The sequence below is a fragment of the Lepidochelys kempii genome, chromosome 2 (genome assembly GCF_965140265.1).
Source record: "Lepidochelys kempii isolate rLepKem1 chromosome 2, rLepKem1.hap2, whole genome shotgun sequence".
In the NCBI taxonomy this organism is placed as follows: Eukaryota; Metazoa; Chordata; order Testudines; family Cheloniidae; genus Lepidochelys; species Lepidochelys kempii.
Genome location: NC_133257.1, coordinates 214,739,801 through 214,758,366, shown reverse-complemented (window position 1 = coordinate 214,758,366; position 18,566 = coordinate 214,739,801). Strand labels below are relative to the sequence as shown.

The 18,566-nt window shown below is 39.6% G+C and overlaps 1 protein-coding gene across 1 annotated transcript in view; it reads right to left on the bottom strand.

The window, feature by feature from the left end:
- Positions 1-16,648, bottom strand: part of MEOX2 (mesenchyme homeobox 2) — a 72,240-nt gene extending 55,592 nt beyond the window's left edge. The window contains exons 1-2 of the mRNA XM_073329551.1: positions 16,588-16,648; positions 15,085-15,665 (exon numbers count right to left, since the gene is read on the bottom strand). Coding sequence (XP_073185652.1) covers positions 15,085-15,592 — 508 coding nt within the window. The 5' untranslated portion in view covers positions 15,593-15,665; positions 16,588-16,648. The remainder of the gene's footprint in view (positions 1-15,084; positions 15,666-16,587) is intronic.
- Positions 16,649-18,566: the final 1,918 nt, after the last annotated feature.

Genomic DNA, 18,566 nt, shown 5'->3' with positions numbered 1-18,566 from the left:
CCAAAGTTGTCTGTGCATTTGTAATGTGCCTATCACCACAGTACACAAGTGGAGCTGTGAAATTATTTACTTTATTCAAGTTGTGAAACTTCACCTACAGAGTAATGGAGAAGAAGACTATTAGTTAAACAAATTCTCATTCCACCTATAGTGAAGCTTCATTCTTCTCCATGCAGGTTCCCCCTTCCTACTCTTAGAATGCAGGAATTATCATCTAACAGGCTGGAGTTAAAGGCTGAATTTCAGGGAGATTATAACTCCCACTTTTGCACCACTGGCTCTGTAAAGAATGAGAAAAGAAGTTGCAAACACTTTTCTTCTGCACATTGTACATCTCTAAGCACATTATCAGCACTAAATATTAATCATCCTCATTGTCTCTGGCTCATAGTCCAACTGTAGCTACTTCCACAATTAACACCTTGCTTAGTGCTATACAAGATAAACTGTCTCTACCCTGAAGAGCTTGAAAGAAGAGAGCCAAGACAACACAAATGGCAGATGTACACATGTTGACTTCTTTTTTTGTGTTACTTTCTCTTTCTTATACAATGTTGAGGTGCTGGAGGCATTTGACTAACCTGGGACTGTAAAACCCCATGAAAGATGTGAGCATTTAGGAAGGACTGAACGAAAGAGCATGGTACTCTGGAACTGGGAGTTCATTTCAAGCATATGGACGGTACAGAAGAAGGTACAAGAACGTGAGCATACAAGATGAAGCAAAGACGGTAAGGTAGGATTAGATGAGAAACAATATCAGAGATGTAGGCTGAGGTGCAGTTGTGCAGAGTCCTAAAGATGAGGATGTGACATTTACAATTGAATAGATAAGCAAGTGGGAGCCAGTGGAAGAATGATGGGGGAAGTAATCTGGTAGATCAACAGATAGGATCATTTTAGCAGGAACAATGTGGAATTCAGTGCTGTGTTGCCAACTTAGCGATTGTCGCTCGATTTAGTGACTTTTTGGTTTACCTAGTGCGCAAATAAGCGTCAAAGCGATCAGCGACTTTCACTGCCGATTACAGTGATATTCAGAGAAAGAAGTCGCCAACTTACATGGTAACAAAAATCATTCACAAGCAGCTCAATAGTGTTAATAAAATCCATTCAACACTCTTCTTTCCATATTCTGTTGCACACCAAGTCAATGTCATTACATCTACACAACCTTAACCGGATGCGACGTGAGCGGCGCCCACCTGATGAGAACTATTGTTGTAGTTGCTTGTAGGCAGCAGTGGCAATTATGGAAAATAATGCGCAAAAAGCAAAGGGAGGCTAGGAGGGGCAGCCAAATACCAAGTTAAGAAGTACGGAGGACCCCAGCCCTGCCCCATGTAACCAGGACAGCCATGAAACCCCTTGCCAGCCTCCTGCCAACTGAGAGACACCAATGGAGCTGATAAATGATAACAAAATAAACCCAGCTGCCAAGACTATCCAGCTGAGGAGGGAGCGCCCAGCATTGCTGCTGCTTTCTGTTCAGCAGCTGGGAGTGTCCTCTCACCCAGGCAGGGTGAGCGCAGAATGGTAATGGGGGCAGGTTCATCAGAGTCACAAGGAAATCATCCAACTAGACAAGCCGGCTCCCTGCTTCTTGGAGGAGATTTTAATAATTTCAGTGGCAAAAGGTTCAAAGATCTGTTGTCAATTGTTTTTTCCTGCATCACCCTCGCCCAGGGAATAGTGCCCGCTCTGGTCACTAACTGTTTTTACTAAGCAGAAGATCATAACTTTTCCCCTTAGGGGCAGTTGTCTCCTCCTCTCTTCCACCTCTTCTCCCCAATAAATCTGTCTTTTTACCCCCTCCCCACCAGCAAGGAATGAAGCTAAGCCCCAGTTACTTGCTAAGCATTTATTCTGCCACCAGGAGTTTGAGTCAAACCCTTCCTCTCATTCACAGCCTCTCAGCCCAAGCCCTGGAACGTGCTTCCTCCCGAGGACATGCCCAATTATGCACTTAAAATCTCTATGACAAACTCCTATTAGAATGACAGGTTTCAGAGTAACAGCCGTGTTAGTCTGTATTCGCAAAAAGAAAAGGAGTACTTGTGGCACCTTAGAGACTAACCAATAAATTGGTTAGTCTCTAAGGTGCCACAAGTACTCCTTTTCTTTTTCCTATTAGAATACGACATAGTCTAAAAACATTTTCAGGGATTAGTGTGTACAGAAATTCTATAATACATTTTTTCAGTATTGTGTTTGTAACGAAAATTTACCATCCCGTGTATATACACATATAATTTGCTACTGAATTTTGTGGAAATTTTGTTTAGTGAGATTTTTGACACACTTTGAAAGCTTAAATAGCAACTTTTCAGGGTTTCTCGGATGACTTCCTACTATGTGCTGTTGGCAACACTGGAGTCAGGGAGGAAGTTACAGTAATCAAGACAGAGATGACCAGAGCAGGGACATGGGGACAGAAAAGAAGAGTTGGATTTTTGATATCACATGAAGGAAGAAGCAGCAAAACAGCCTGGATGTGTGTGGGAGGAGAGATGAAGTCAAAGATGACCCCACATCACAAACCTGAGAGGTAGATAATATCTTCCAATCCACAGCTTCAACCCCGCTCAAAGTATGAGGTATTACATAGCCTTGGACTAGGGAACCAATGGCAAAGCAGCTACACAGCTGGAGGTCAGGAGGTCTGCAGTATCGGCATAGATCCTCTAACCATGAAGTCATGCCCTCGCCATACAGTTAATTCTTCCTTCCCTTGTAAGGAGAATGCTTTAGGTTTCCCCACACATCCATTTTGGATTGTTTTGTGAGTACTTCTTCCTTCTGTAAGTTCTTCCACAGGAAGAGGTGAAATTCTATATTCATTTCATATTCAACTGTACCCACATAAAGCCTGACTATTTGAGCTCTGTAGAGGATGGAAAAATTGGGCAGGTTAAATTCAACACTCTCCTACTCAGGGCTGAAGGCAAACTTGTGGCAGCATTCCCCCATGACAGTTACACAAGACACTGCAGCTTCTCCCCTGGCCTGTCCCAATGTGGTCATCCATGGGGATCTATGCAGATCTTGCACAGAGATCTTTCCTGCAGAACATAGGAAATGCACAAGTGCTCCAGGACGCTACTCATCCAGCAGACTCCCATATAGTCCTCATAGGGTCTGTGCCTTTTGGACCCAGATGATTTCACTTCAATCCATTTTAGGTGCTTACTGGTATATGAACAAGGTGCTATTGTCAGATATGGGCACAGGGCAGGCGTGATGGGCAGCATTAAAACTACCACCCATGTTTAGCTGCATGCTTTTCACTTCTCTGTATATAATAAAGTCAATCATGTTTCAGTGGTAACATGAATGCAGCCTCCATATTTATATATTTTGTGAATTAAGACTACAAATTAGTTCTTGAGGCAGACTTGAAAAACACAAAATGAAATAAGGTCCTGCATAAAGAATATTTTTGTCTGAGATACATCCATAGGCAGTATAATTGGAAAAGTTTCTTAGCCAAAAAGTTAGTCAACGACAGAACAGCCACAGATACAGGCTCAAATCCTGCAACCACTTACGCATGTGCTTAACTTTATTACTGTGAGCTATTGGGACTATGTGTAACCCCCTTCTCTCTTCTTGCCTCCACCCTTTTTCTGGTATTCAATCACAAGTCTTTTTGCTGTAATTACAGCTGCTGTTTCTACTTGTTCCGAGTGGAGATGGAAACATTCCCAGACAAGATGGCAGGAGTGCAGGAAGCTAATCATGCTCTGAAATTGGCACGGAAGTTTTCAATAAGGGCAGACGTTCCAGTACACGCATTATACCCTTAGTTAGAAGCTGGAAGCTCCTGACCAGTCAGTAGTGAGTTCTATCAGGGGTACATAACTGGCAGCCATTTTGATTTGTGCACCAGCCAGTTACAGCCCAGCCCAGCATGGGAAAGATAGAGCTGCGGGAATAACCCAGACTGAATCTGTAGGTTGGATCTCAATATAGTTTCCGGTAATTTTACAGAAGTCACTGGGATTGAGACTGGGAAAATACCACAAATGAGAAATCACAGACTGGAGGCTTAATGTCTTTGTAAGTCGTATCACCCTACTGAACCTAACAGCTGCAGCAATTGTCAGGTGTGTGCGCGCGTGGGTATATTTGACGTTGTGTTTGTGCTTAGTATCATACATGCTGAAAAAATTGGTTCTGTCTATACCTAGTTGTCATGACTTAAGTGAAAGCAGAAGATCTCTGATTGGCAAAAGTCCCAATCCATTTACTTATTTTGTGAGGTTTAAATATATATATTTTAGGGTTTGGCTCTGCTTCAGACTCTTCATTTTAAAAGAAAATAACAAATTTCTAGTTAATGGCGCTAGTCTAGCAGTCTGTGAGGAATGATTTATTTTTGGAGAGTTATTCAATTAAAAAAAAAAAAGGAAAAAAGTTCACACTGCTCATTGTGCGTGTGCGTGTGTTATGATAAAGGCTGGTATTGGATTCCTGAGAAGAAAAAAGTGAATCCTATTATAATCTCCACTTTTTAGATCGTTCCTATAGAAAACCCATCTGTAGTCTCTTGCAAGGATATGAAATTATGGTCTCTACAAGTCAGAGAGAGAGGATTTCTGTAGCACAGAATTGGTAAGTAAATCACATCCAATACAAGCTTAGACTTACCTCCCTTCTATGTTGGTTACATATGCATGACAGTAAAGCTAAGTGCACTGTTAAGTGTTTTCAGGTTTAGGGCTTTACAGGAGCAGGTATGTAGTTCAGTTTACAAAAGGCCCAATCCAGCAAGGGGCTGAGTGATTTCAGTAGGACTTGAAGGCCCCACCACCTCCGAAAACCCTGTAGGATCAGACCTGTCTATAAATGATATTTCAGTAAACATAGTCAAGCTGTTGAATGCATTTAGCCACTGTACTTGAAACATATTAGCTCCGTCCAAAAAGACGTGTTTGTTTGGGCGTCGTGTCTGGCAAAGCCCTGGTGATATGTTTGCAAAACCCAAAATGTTAAATTCCTATTGGCATGGAAAATCTCTCTCTCAAATGAGACCTTGCTTACATCTAAACTTCAGTTTGGAACCCATGAAATAGGAGGTTTAATAGTATTAGGTTTCTCTGCATTCACTCATATTAAAGCAATAAAGATGTTTGTTCTTATAAAACTGTAGTAACATATTAAAATATAAAAAGGGTTGGGGTGGGGGAAACAAGGGAAGTCAAATTCAAAACACAGAACCTACAGGGAAGTTTGGCAGATTAGTCCTTCATAATTTAAACCAAATCTGAATATTTAAGCATTGATCTCCAGCTTTTCTTCTGTGTTTTTTCACACCAATATTTTACATTTAAAGATTTTTGATCTACTAACATTTTAAAATAATAATTCCATAAATGTGGATGACTTAATATAGAGTCTTTTTAAAGACCAATTATAGGTATTATTACTAAATTCCACGTTACCACTAGCATACAAAATGCTAACTTTAAGAAGAAATAATACTTTGTATTTATAGAGTTCAAAGAACTTTGCGTGCACTAATTAACCCTCCTATTTTCCTCACTTATGCTGCCTATACATAGCTAATTTTGTTTCATCTTGCATTCACTGACAAACATTTACATAGTCCTACACAGTCTTTGGTCTCTCCATTTCTTTATTGATTTTAGGTCAGTATCACATAAACATTACCCTTCAAGACAAACTGTAACGTAAAGGCACGGTTCCCTCTCTGAGTGGATGAAAAAGGTGCTAAGTTCTCCAAGGCATAAAACCAAACAATCTCCCTCAAAGATTTTTTTTTTTAAACAAGAAAACACACAGTAAGGGCTTGATTCCTGAAGTCCTTGAGAAGGCTAAATTAACTTCCTGCAGGATTAGGCCTTAACTGCAGCACAAATCTAAAATATTTCTGAAACAAGAATATAGTCAATAATATAACTGCATCAACATGTTACTTTAAACTTTGTTGTAGTAGCAAGACATTATTACTAATTATAGACCAGAGCTTGCAGTGCTCTTGGTTCCCACTAACTTCAGCGAGAGCAGCTTGAAGAATTTCAATTGGGGTTTTTTGAAGATTGATTTTCAAAGATATACGTTTCAGTGAGCCAAGGGCTAAGGACCCTTAGCTCATATTAACATATTTTAATTATAAGTTGTGGTACTGCCGTTTTCTTTCAATGGAAAAGATTTTGTACAGTTCATCACTAAGAAATTGTCACACAGCAGGGGTAAGTCAGTGTAGCAATATTGAATCCAATGGAGGTGTGACAATTTACATGCGCTGAGAATCTAGCCCAGAATAGTTGTTCTCAGTCACTTTGAGCTTTATATATTTTACCTAAAGAATTTTTTCTCTTGTCTTTTTCCTTCCTAATGAACAGTCTTTTTAAATATAAAATTTAGGACAAGCTGATTATATTTCTTTATTTGTAATTTAAATTTAGTAGTATGCACTATATGTTAGCTGAGAAAGAAAAAAAAACATATATATGTTTAATAAGTGTGTAAGGAATGATGTGCACATTCTCAGTCACTAGAGTCACGGGGCCAAATAGTTATGTAGACAGATAAGAGAAATGCTCAAAGCTTACAGAAGAATTAGGAATCAACACAAGGAGTTATTCAGACTGGATCAGGCCTAAACACATCTAAATATCTGCTTAAGGGTTTTGCTGGGTCAGAGCCATAGATAATTATTTATCCACCTTGGCTATTTTGCCTGCACAAGACGGGCCCAATTGTTCCCCCTGATCTGTATGAAAAGGGGGTTCCACCATGCATGAAACTCTCCTAGCCCACAGGGAAACGGCAGGAGCAGTGACATCTGCCACCTTCTCAACAGTGTCCCCGCTCCCAACAGCTTATGCAGAGAGCTCTGCGAGATCTGGTATCCACGTTTGGGCAGGGCATGGGATTGGGAGCTTGTGAGGGTGGGGAATATGCGTCATTCCATACCAACACCCCAAAGAATGCATGAAAATGTAGTAGAGCCCCAAGCTATGTTATCTCCCGCATGGAGCCCCGCTGTGCTAGGGAACTGGAATCCCCTTTAAGGCCAGAGACAGCTGGTTGTACAGGATTCCCTGACAGCATCCATTAGAGTCCCATCCTAGAAAGAAACATTTGTGGGAATCTACATAAAGGGAACCTCGCGGAGTTTTCTTGCCTATAGGGATCCTTTCCAGAGTTGTTGTTTTGGATTGGTTTGGTTTCCTCTTGAAAGGCAGGACAAAAATCCCACCACTGTTTCTTCAAGTTTTCATCTGTACAGTCAGATCACACGTCCAACAGATTTTAGTATTTATTTTCAGAAAGGCCAAAGAATAAAACTGTTGGTTTTTGGAAATTTAAGACAGAGACTAAAGCCCCAGTTCACCAAAACATTTAAGCACATGCTTAATTCCAGGCATATAAGTAGAGCTATCAAAGTCAGTGCAGCTGCTAACAGGAAGAAACGCTGGTCCCATTGAAGTCAATAGCTAAACTTCCATTTAATTCAAAGGGGCCAGGATTTCACTTGCAATGTGTGAAGTTAAGCATCTACTTAAATCTTTGTAGGATGAAGGCCTTCAGCAGTAAAAATATTAGATACAGTGGCGATGGATAAATTTCCAAGAGTATGTAACAGAGATGCTGTGTGGCAGTATTCATTAAAGCTCAGTTGCTAAAATTAAAAATAGCTATTGTAGATCAGAGAGAGTGGGGACAGTAAAAAGGAACATTGCACCTACATTGCAGCACAACCTGCGGTAATCGGTTTCAAATCTAATTTTGCATACTTTACTTGCCATAAATAATATTAGTGAACCATTTTTTTCCTCCAGTCCAAGAAACAGCTTTTAAAAAAAAAAAGTTTCTTTGGCTGTCCTTCGGCGTTTCATAATCCACTGGATTTTATTGGTTTAGTAAAATGATGCTCTTCCATAGTAATTGAATTATTTGAATCATTCCTCTGAGACTTATTTCATCCTCTGTTGGGCCAACTATTTTGTTTCATCAGTTAAAGAGAAATGTAAACGGTAATGTAGGTTCAACCTACGAAAGAACTTTTCTTTCAACTGAGTAAATATTCTTAGCTTCTTGTTATTTTTCATATACTTAAGGGCCCCTTTTTTCCAATACTCTTAGGCTTATGTATAAGTAGTTATCAAGAAGATATCGAAGCTGGACCTGCTCCCTGTGAAATTGAAGTGCAAGTCGCACTGAAGTCAGTGGGACTTGCACCTCAGTGCATGTAGGATTTGATCATTACGTTTACTCGGTTGTTAAGAACTAAAACATTTAGCTTCTGATTTTCAGAAGCTTCTGATTTTCTTGCACCTGCACATAATTGCAGCCAGACTGGATAACACTCGCACCTTCAAATCAGGTTGTACAAGTGCTATAAAATGCACCCAAAGTTATTTTCTGGCGCAAAGTCTGAGGCCCTTCCAAAACTGAGAGCAAAATCATGACCATTAAAGTCAATGAGGGTTTTGCTGTTGACTGTAATGAGGCCAACATTTTACCCTCAGGTCCTATTTTTTGATCTGTAATGAGTATTATGTTAATGTCCTAGCTTTAAAATTAAGAGGACTTTGACCATTATGTCAGTGTACAATTTAGAAGCAATCTACATTCATAAGAGTAAAGGATAAACAGCACAGTAATTTACACAATTATTATAAAGTATGCATTATGAATTGTTTTTCACTCTACTGCATCACTCTGTGAATCTTAATATACTATTATGCAGCTGTCTATACAATACCAGGGACATTTTAGATCATTTTTTTAAAAAAACAGCAACAAATGAAAAAGTATCTATATGATTCACATCTTGGCTATGAAAGCAATATTTTTAAAGGGATATGATCAAGTCAAATTTGCCCCAAAATGTAGATTATGAAATATGTATTTATAAATTCTAAGTATATAAATGTTTCTATAAAATTAAAACAATCCAGTTTTTCTTTTGTGAAATAAACATGTCTCCATAACATTTGTCAAAGGTATCTAGTGCTAGCATGCAAGAATCAGAAAGTGACCAGAACTATAACCATAAGAGAGAATAATCAGTCTATTTTCCTTGCCTGACCTGAGTCATGTGTATAAAGTAAACACATAGGGTGAAATCTTGCCACTACTGAAGTCAATGAGAGTTTTGTCATTGACTTCAGTGAAGGGAGGATTTTACCCACAACATATAAAGAGACACATAAATTAGATTTTAAAAATTCATTCCGTTTGAATACTCAAAGATGTTGGTCCCCAATATGACAAACATGCACAACAATAACTTTATGGTTAGGAGCAGTACCACTGATTTCCGTAAATAAATAAAAAGTTAGAGCAGTAGAACAAAGATGCAGGCATGTGGAAAACTATTCCCGCAAAAAAAACCCTCGTTGATGAATTCTTAGCTTTCCTCACTCTAACAAACTAAGGCTTATTGTTAATGCGCCACATCTGGACATGGAAAACTTCTTGTACAGGACATCTTACCAAAGGTGAAAAAACTATACAGGAAATACTCATACTGTACATGAAACCAGTGATACTCAAGTGTGACCATCGTGGACTTCATGTATGGCCACCGTGACTTTTGAGCCACAGCAAAAATTTGTTTGAGACCCACTGCTAAGTTTATAAGAGATAATACGGAAAAATGCTCCATGACTATTAGAGGGCAGTATAAAATGCATGATTATTAAAGGCCAGTATAAAAGTGAATGTGATCACCTTGCCTTGAATTTCAAGATGAAGGGCCTGATCCCACTCCCATTGATTTCAAAGGGGCAGAATCAAGTGCATGAAGACCAATGCATTATAAAAATGTAAAGCATGAAGATTCCAAAATGGCTAACTGAATTCAGATGAACGAGTGCACTTAAAATACTCTGGAGATTACAAACTAGTTGCTATTTTATGTCTAATAAGAACAAAAAGAAAAAATCCCAAGGCATATATTCGCTTCTCAGGTGCTATCGTAAGAACTATGAACATTAGAATTACTCTCTAAATAGGATCTGTTAGTTTGCATCTTATTCTCTAGTGCTAAAAACCCCAACATTAAATACAATTTTAGGTGATTTCAAACTATTAGGTGATACCTAAATTGATATCCACTCTGTTGCTATTGCTGGAATTTGTGTTTCAGTTATGCAACTGGCACTCTTTCCCTCCCCCCCCCACTTTCCAATAAATTTAAAATTCTAAAAATGGAATTTTCAATGGTTTGGTTTTTGTAAAATTTCCAGTTCTTTATATATTTTCACACTTCCTGTATCTCTTTGTCTGTATGTGTATCTCCCTCTGTCTCTACGATGGATCCTAATATTGCACTCATGTAGACAAAATTTTCAGTGACTTTACTTGTAAGACTGGGTACTGGCTAATATAAAGTAAGACAAAATTACACAGTTCTGTTGGTGTATTATAGAAAAACTGGGCCTGATCCAGCAATGCATTTAAGTATGTGCTTAACTATAAGCAATGGAACAACTCAAAAAGTTAAGCACATGCTTAAATGTTTTTCTGTATTGAGGTTTTGATATCTTTGTTTGTTTTTTTAATAGGGGAAATAGGGAGGGCATAAATGTTTGTAGCTACAAATTAATCTCATTACATCCAAACAGATAGCAATTCAAATTAGAGCGTATGACCGTATGCTATTTTCCATCCATAGTTAATGCAAAGAGATGTGCTAAAATATATTAAACCTGTCATTTTGCTAAGAGCAAGGAATTTTAGATTGTATGAATTAAATAAAATATAATTTAGTATCTATGAAAGATACAGTTCTGTTTTGTTAATTATACTTGCTGTGAGCAAAGTGAACATATTACTGTAAATTTTGTCCAATAAAACAATCCACTAAGTAATGCAGTATGCAACACTAGTCTCTGATAAGGAATCATCTGTATTGTATTTCTCTTTAAAATAGCATGATCATTCAATTTGACTTCAACACATTTGGTACATACCTCTCTGATTTGTATAACCTACATATTTTGACATTTTCCCTTCATGATAAGTGATGTTTTGATATTACATCCCAAACATAATTAGCAAATTAACTCTTTCCAGAGAAAGTTTTCAGCCAATAGCATGTATTTCTCTTGCTTCCGTTACAACCCCGCTGAAAAGTATGGACACACTGATGAATCAGTTACACAATCCTTTTGATTATGCGGGTACAGCTCATTTTTCTTACGGAAATGTTTTGGAGAGCAATCAGAAGTCATTGAAACCAATGACTTCACACTATTTACAGTCATTTATCAAAATGACTTGCTTTGAAGTGATCATTTTAGACAGTACATTTATAGTATTTCGGTTTTTAAAACAGTTTCTTCGAAGGCACATCATAGAAAAAGACTACATTTGTATGATGGCATTTTATGTTCATTTTAAAAAATATAAATGGACCTACATACATCAACCTCTCTGTATATCTCAGCACTCTATATAGCATCTTTGTGTGTCAGATGTAAAAATATCTTTCATACTTAATAGTATTTTTAAATGGCATTGGGCTTCAGTACACAGTAGCATATCTTCATATATTCAATTGTAATATATATTCATCTAGCCTAATAGATATCCCAATCCATGTAGATTGTTGCATATTTAATAGTTATACTGTAAAGTTCTCCCCCTAATAGTAGGAGCTTTTCAGATTTTTCCCATTGAAATTTAGACTTCCTAAAATACTCAGAAAGTTAATTGCTTTCACATGAAATCCAGATTACACTTTGTGTTTCCAAGGTGCATCTGGGCTCACGTCTTTCCTAAAATCATGGATGTTTTAAGAAAAATTTAGACACAAATAAACTGACTTAGACAACCACTATAATAGTTTTGCATTTGTTACTTGTTTTATATCCTCTGTAAACACCACCTGTTATTTTACAATGGTGAAATTAAATGGCTTCAGAAGTCACAGGCAATTTATGAGAGGGAAAAAAATCCAAATTATACCTCATGAAAGAACTCATACCATATAAAGCAACAACTCATTTTAGGGATATATTTCTTATTCATTTTTATCTACCTCGCATTAGCACTCAAATATCTTGGCTGTTACTGCATTTTAAAAGAGCTAAATTTGTTTGCAGCATACATCATAATGCTGTGGCATCTTATTTTTATTACTGTTGTTGACATCAGAAATGTTTATTTGAAAGAAATGAACTCACAATGTTTAAAAGTCTGTGTGTATATCCCCTCATGCTGGTTTACGGTCCCACATTTGGGCCCAGGCAGGTTGGCCTGCTGCATTCAGGAAGAGATGACTAAGGAATTTCCCACTCATCATATAATTCACAAATCTTTTATACAGAGTTGACAGTTTCTCCATGTTTATGCAGCAGTTTATTGAACGTTATCTTCAGAAGTTATTTCCCAGCCAGCTCAGGCCCCAGTGTGGGATCCAAAATCAGTCAGTCATTCTACCTAAATAATTTCTAAGGCACATTTCACCTTGGTTTCTAAGCAAACAACAAAATTATGACAAAGTATACCCCCCCCCCAAAAAAAGTATAAAATAGCATTAGTTTTTTTCTCCCCCATTGTCATCACGGTAAAGATAAACATGAAAAAATGTGTGTCTTCGCTGGGAAATTTTCATGACAATTTTATGAGGGCGAATAAATACAGCATTTTTTGGAAATAAAAATAATGCATGTAGCTTTAATTGACGTTGTGTTGGTTTCTTTAGAATAGACAACTGTCAAAACTCAACTTTATGAGTTAACATTTCTGATGTCAACAGTTTATATTAATGAAAGCCAGATACCGCAAAACTGGGGTGGCCCCAAGGCTAATTTAGTTCAAAAACCGGGGACATGTTCAGAACATAGGCATATCCCCAAAATATGCTGTGGTCTTAAATGGTAACTAGAGGCATGGAAGTATCTCTCTAAATAAGCACTAGTGCTTAGTTAGTTAGTTTCTGATACTGCTGATGCTATACCTGAACAGCCTCTTTGTTTACTTATTATTTACTCCAAATTTATAATTAATTGTAAACATTTACTAAAGAAGTTTAAAAGTGGGGAAGGGGGCTAAAAGTTCTCTAAATGATCCATATTAAATAAAAAGTCAGTTATGGCATATGGCAATTTGATTCGGGAAACAAAAAGAATGATCCATCACATACATTCCTTGTGAAATATAGTAAAACAAACTGGCATTGCCGCCGGTAACCACAGAAATACACTGATTGACCTAAAAATGAGATCTGCTGCCATATATTACACGGATCTCAAATATTCAGCACAGAAGTTCAGATTAAAACAAAATAATGGGACGGTAAAACATGTGGTCTGAAAACAATATTCTTCTAAAACAATAAAAATATTCTGACTATTGCATGGTTGTCTAAGGAGACTTGTTAGATCAAGCCATTCAGAATACATGAACATAGTTGATATTTTGGGGAGGGGGCGGGGGTTGCATACCGTACTATGATTTTGAGGCTGTATTCATACATTGTCTTAGAAAGTTAACTACAGACTAAGTTGTTATATCATCATGATCATGATTAAGGGCTCAGTTCAATGCTCATTAAAGTCAATGGAAGGATTCCATTGACTTCAACAGAGTCCCACCTAATGCCCATGGATTTGTGTGTTTGCATTGCAAGATGCAGAAAGCAACATCAACATTCCCTAGTATTGTGAAGCACAGTTGTGCTTTCTTCTTCTAATTTTCTACATTTGTAAATGATTGACAAATTTACTGATCCAACCAACAACCCAGCATAAAATTACTTCCCTTCAAAAACTCAGGTTAAAAAAATCTAATATTCTTCAGACCTCACATGATCAATGATGTAAGTTTGCTTAAAAAACACAGTGAAGGTATAGTTGCAAATAAAATGGCAAGTGTCTGTGAATGACAGATTTTTATACTTCGAAGAACTTTTTTCAGCCTATATAGTAACAGTAATTAAAATCCTACAAACCTATCCTGATTTATTGTAAAACTTCCCTAATGTAAGTGACATGGAGAACTGCAAAGAAGAAAATATAATGTAACTGCAAAAAGCAGTTTAAAAATGAGCAAACTTTCTGTAGCTTTTAAAAACCTGATTAATGACATTTCAAGTGAATCAAGGTCATGGTTCCAATTGTGAACTTTAGTAAATATCTGGAAAATCCTTTCATTTTCTCTTCACTAGTAGAAAACAGCTTTGTTGGTATGTCTGCTCTTGCATTTTCAATATTTTGAATGTACAATAAAAATGCCATCAATTGCAACTACTGTATTGCCCCTTGATCATTGTCTTTTGTTAATATGGGATTTTTTGACAGTTTCTTTCCCCACTTTGAAAACCCAAATCTGTTCAGTTGTGGCATATAAAACTCAAAGTATTATAAAGCTTCATCTTTCTGTATAGGCTGCAAATATGCATATCCCAAGTCACCTTCTTAAAAAACCAAAAACAGTGTATCAGAAATCCAGCAAAAGTCTTCCTCAAAGCCCAAGCACATGAAATGAAATACTAAGCGTTGTAAAAACAGGAATTACTGCATGGTGATTTATAAATTCCAATTCATGCCCCATGATGAATTATACTCTATGTTATACACACGCTCTATACAGACGCGCACCCTAGAATGCAACACATACTTCGCATTCATAAGAAAAGTTCCAGTTCTAAGAAAAAGTTTCCAACGATTGTGCAAGCCTTCAGAACTAGGTTTCACTGGCTCAAAGGGGGAATGGGGGTGGGAAAGAGCTATCTTGCGAATCTTGAAACAGAGGGGAAGGAGGGAGGAACCGCAATACCAGATGCTAAATACTAATCAAACCTACAAACATTTCCCCTCCTGAGCGTAGGCAACTGCTCACAATTGATTTCACGCTCTATCACGTGCTCGCTCTTTTCCATGCTCCCGATAAACTGGCTTTAGGATGGAGACAGCGAGCAGCGCGGCTTTAGTGACGCTCTGAAGCCTGCTGTCCTCAGAGAAAGGCTTGGGATAAAGGGGGCCTTAAGGCCGGGAAGTGCAGTCCCTCCATCAAGCCCATGGTTTCTCTCTAGACCCCCCTCTCTCTAGGAGAATCCCCCCCCCCCACCCGCAAGGACAGCAAAGCACGAGCCTTTACCTGAGCTGTCGCTTTTCCTTTTGCCGGACCGCTTCTCTGTTTCCACTGGGGACAGCGCCTGCCTGCCATAGTCCCCGGGAGCACATGCAGCCCCCGTCGGGGTATTCGTGCCCAGGCTGGAGGAGTTTGAACACAGGACTGGGGGGCTGCTGCCCAGCTCCGGGGGACCTCCCGAGTCGGGCTGCAGGCAGAGGCTGTGCCTGGCAGCGGCGGGGGGAGAAGACATCTGAGGAATGTGCCAGTTCGTCTGCAAAGCCTGGTGGTGCTGCGGCTGCGGGTGGTGGTGGTGGTGATGGTGATGGTGGTGCCCTCTGTGATGCTGGCTGGCAAACATGCCCTCTTCATTGGGGTATCCCGCTATGATGCACGAGGAGGACGAAGTAGACAGCTCGGGGTAGGACATGGGGTCGGATCTTCCATGCAGGGCGAGAGAAGACTGGGAGAACGGGTGCAAGCCCTGCGCGGTGGCATGAGGGCTGCGCAGGCAGCCAAAGAGTGTGTGATCCATGGCATGCAAGTCTCAGGTTCCAGGCAGGAGAGTTTAGGAAGGATCCAACTCCACCACCCTTTGTCAACTTGCACTGTAAACAGATAGGGCTTGGTTGGGGATTTTTTTTTTTTTTTTTTTTTTCCAAAACGGCAACGACACACTTCTCAGCAGCAGAGCTCAGATAATCCAGGTCTTTAGCCCTAGTGGCCAGTCTCCGTTGCATTAAAAACACACACACACACACACACACACACACTCGACCTCGATGAGCTTTCTCAGAGCTACTCAGATGTCAAGAAGTGGGAGAGGTTAAAGCCAATAGAAGGTGGTCCCAGAGAACTGCTTGAAGGGGGAAACGGCTCGGAGAGGTTATAAATACAGTAGTGTGTAATGTGAGCTGGGGGCTGGCTTAGCAACACAGCGACTGACCACATGCAAAAACTCCCTCCAAAACTCCGGCACAGTCAGCGAGCCGAGCCCTTTGCATCAACACACTGCAGCCCTGAAGGGCCGCTCAGCCCCGCCTGGCACCGGCGGGAGACGATTTTTTCCCCGGGGGGGGGCCCTGGTGCGGGCAGCTCGTGACCAGCTGCAGCTCCGGAGAAGTAACAATCTTAACTTCATTGCGCCGCACAGTCCCCGTCCCCACTGTTTTCTACACACCGCTGCGAACACGCGGCCCACTTTCAAACAGGCAGGGGGGCGCAGGCTGAGGTAGCCAGGTCTGGCTCTCCAACGCTTTCTCACTCCCTCCTCCCCGTCAATTGCCCTTCGCAGCCAGATTTGGCCCCCCTCTGATCCTGCTCACGGACAGCCGCTCTCTTTAGGGGTTCCTGACAAGCCGTGGTGTTTATGGGGAAGGGCAGGTGGAGTTCAGGACCTGCAGGGGAGTGTCCTTCTCCAGAATAAAGGGGCCCCTTTCCCCAGGGGGAAGCGGGTGTGTGGGGGGAGAGGGGCAGGGCAAGGGGTGAAGGAGGAGGCAGCTTCTAATCCAAACCTCCAGGCATCCTCACCTGCAGTCCCAGGTGTATTGTCAACAAACGTCCCGACCCTCGCCTTCCTTTGGCTGTTCCTCTGTAAACAGGAACGTTTCCCTAAAGCGATCAGAAATAATCTTGTCTCGGTAATAGAGCAATGATCAGTCCCACACAAGGAACTAAGCGCAGATGGGAATGGCAGCCAGGTTATCATTGATAAATTGAAACTGCTGCAAATAACCACACTGGCTCCTGCCACTTCCATTCCCTCTGATTAATAAATTACAGCAACAGACGGGTCACTCATTTGTTCCGCTCACATGGCGCGTCTTCTGCTGCAAAGACTATGTCTTAAAATGTTAACTGTACTAAGCACAGATACTTCTGCACTTGCGCTTGGGTGCAACTAGATTTGAAATGTTAGGGCGTTTGTTTTAAAATGAAACGACCGGCGGTTAATGAGCTGCAGAAACAGGTCAATGAAAGACAACAGTTCCCTGCTTTCTGCTCTTTCAAAACAGGATCTCAAACCGCTTTCGAGTCTCTGCACCTGGAAGTTTGTTTTGTTTCACTTGGTTGTTGTTTTCATTGTCTCAGGTGTCTGGAAAATTTTAAATATGCTTTTGAAATGGTTCATGGAATTAATGGTGACAGAGAACATGACAGTCAGTTGGTTTAAATTAAAGTGTTACTGATCAACAATCAAGTGATGATCAGTACCATAAATATTTTCCCTTTCTTAAACCCTCGTTCTTTCCCCCCTGAATTCCGAGACCATTTGGTTCCTGCAATTTAAGTCTAAATTCTTAGGTCCACGTGTGAAAGATAAAATGAATGTCAATTGCGATTGGAAAAAATCAGGAATTGAATGAGATTTGCAAGACCCAGTTTCTTAAACGGAAATTGAGCCCTATTTTGTGGGAAATTAGTTTTGCAGACTTTCTTTAAAAAAAAAAAAAATCTAAAACTTTTGTTCAGCAGCTGCTCCACTTTTCCCTGCAGTTTCAGAGTGAGCTGGAACCTGCAGCAGTCTTTAAACGGTAAGATTTCTCCCCCCTCCCCCTTTTCTTAAATCTAATGTTTTAAAAAATTGTTCTTAAGTAAGTTTTCTCTGTAACGATGCTGTTTTAAACTTGTGGTGTCCAGAACGTGAGCGTTGCTGCGGCTGTGACTGTTCAAAACTTGATATTTCTTCAAGGGGAAAAAAAAAAAAAAAGGTTACAGTTACCACACTGATGAAACGTTTTGTGTTCTTCATTGTGCTTATCATTTCAATGTGTGCTCTAATATTAAAGGAAGACTATAAAGAAAATGCAATGGCTACGCTATTATTTGTTTTGTTAGCTCCCAGTGCTGTGAAAACAGACGTGTTGTCCATAAGGAATATCCTCAGATACACTCATTAAACAATAACTGAGACCTTTACAAAGTATTGTGCTTTGGGTTTTAGATTGTTTTGCGAGGTAAATTCAAGTTACGCTAGAATCGTCACTTTATTGATTAAAAACAAAAACCGCAGTTTTTGTTTTTTTACATTAAAATGGTCTCTCCTGAAATAAACAGCTGAGGATAGATGAGTTTTGTTTCAGGTAACTTGTAAATAACGACCAAACACAGTTCCTTTCGTCTCTAATAGGTGTAACTTCTCTTTACGTGCCCAGTGATTGGGCTGAGTTCTCTTCCACAGTGTCAGATGTTAACAACATGTCCTGAAGTTTCTTACCAACCTGTTCCTGTCAATCAGTCTCTGGAAATGTGGAACGAAGAGTCTTGAAGGGGGAAAAATAGAAATGCAGAGAGGGAGACCGACACAGTTTGAGCCATAAAATATCTAAGCAGTTGAAAAGGGGTTAGAAAAATTACTGTTCCAGATCAAATGCAATATGAAAAATGGGTTTTTAATTCTAGACGTTGGAGGGACACTGCTACAATTTCTCTACAATAAAAAGCAAATAAGTGAAGCACAATGAGAGGAAGGGGGGGGGGGGGGAAGGAAGATTAAATTTCCAAAAGAA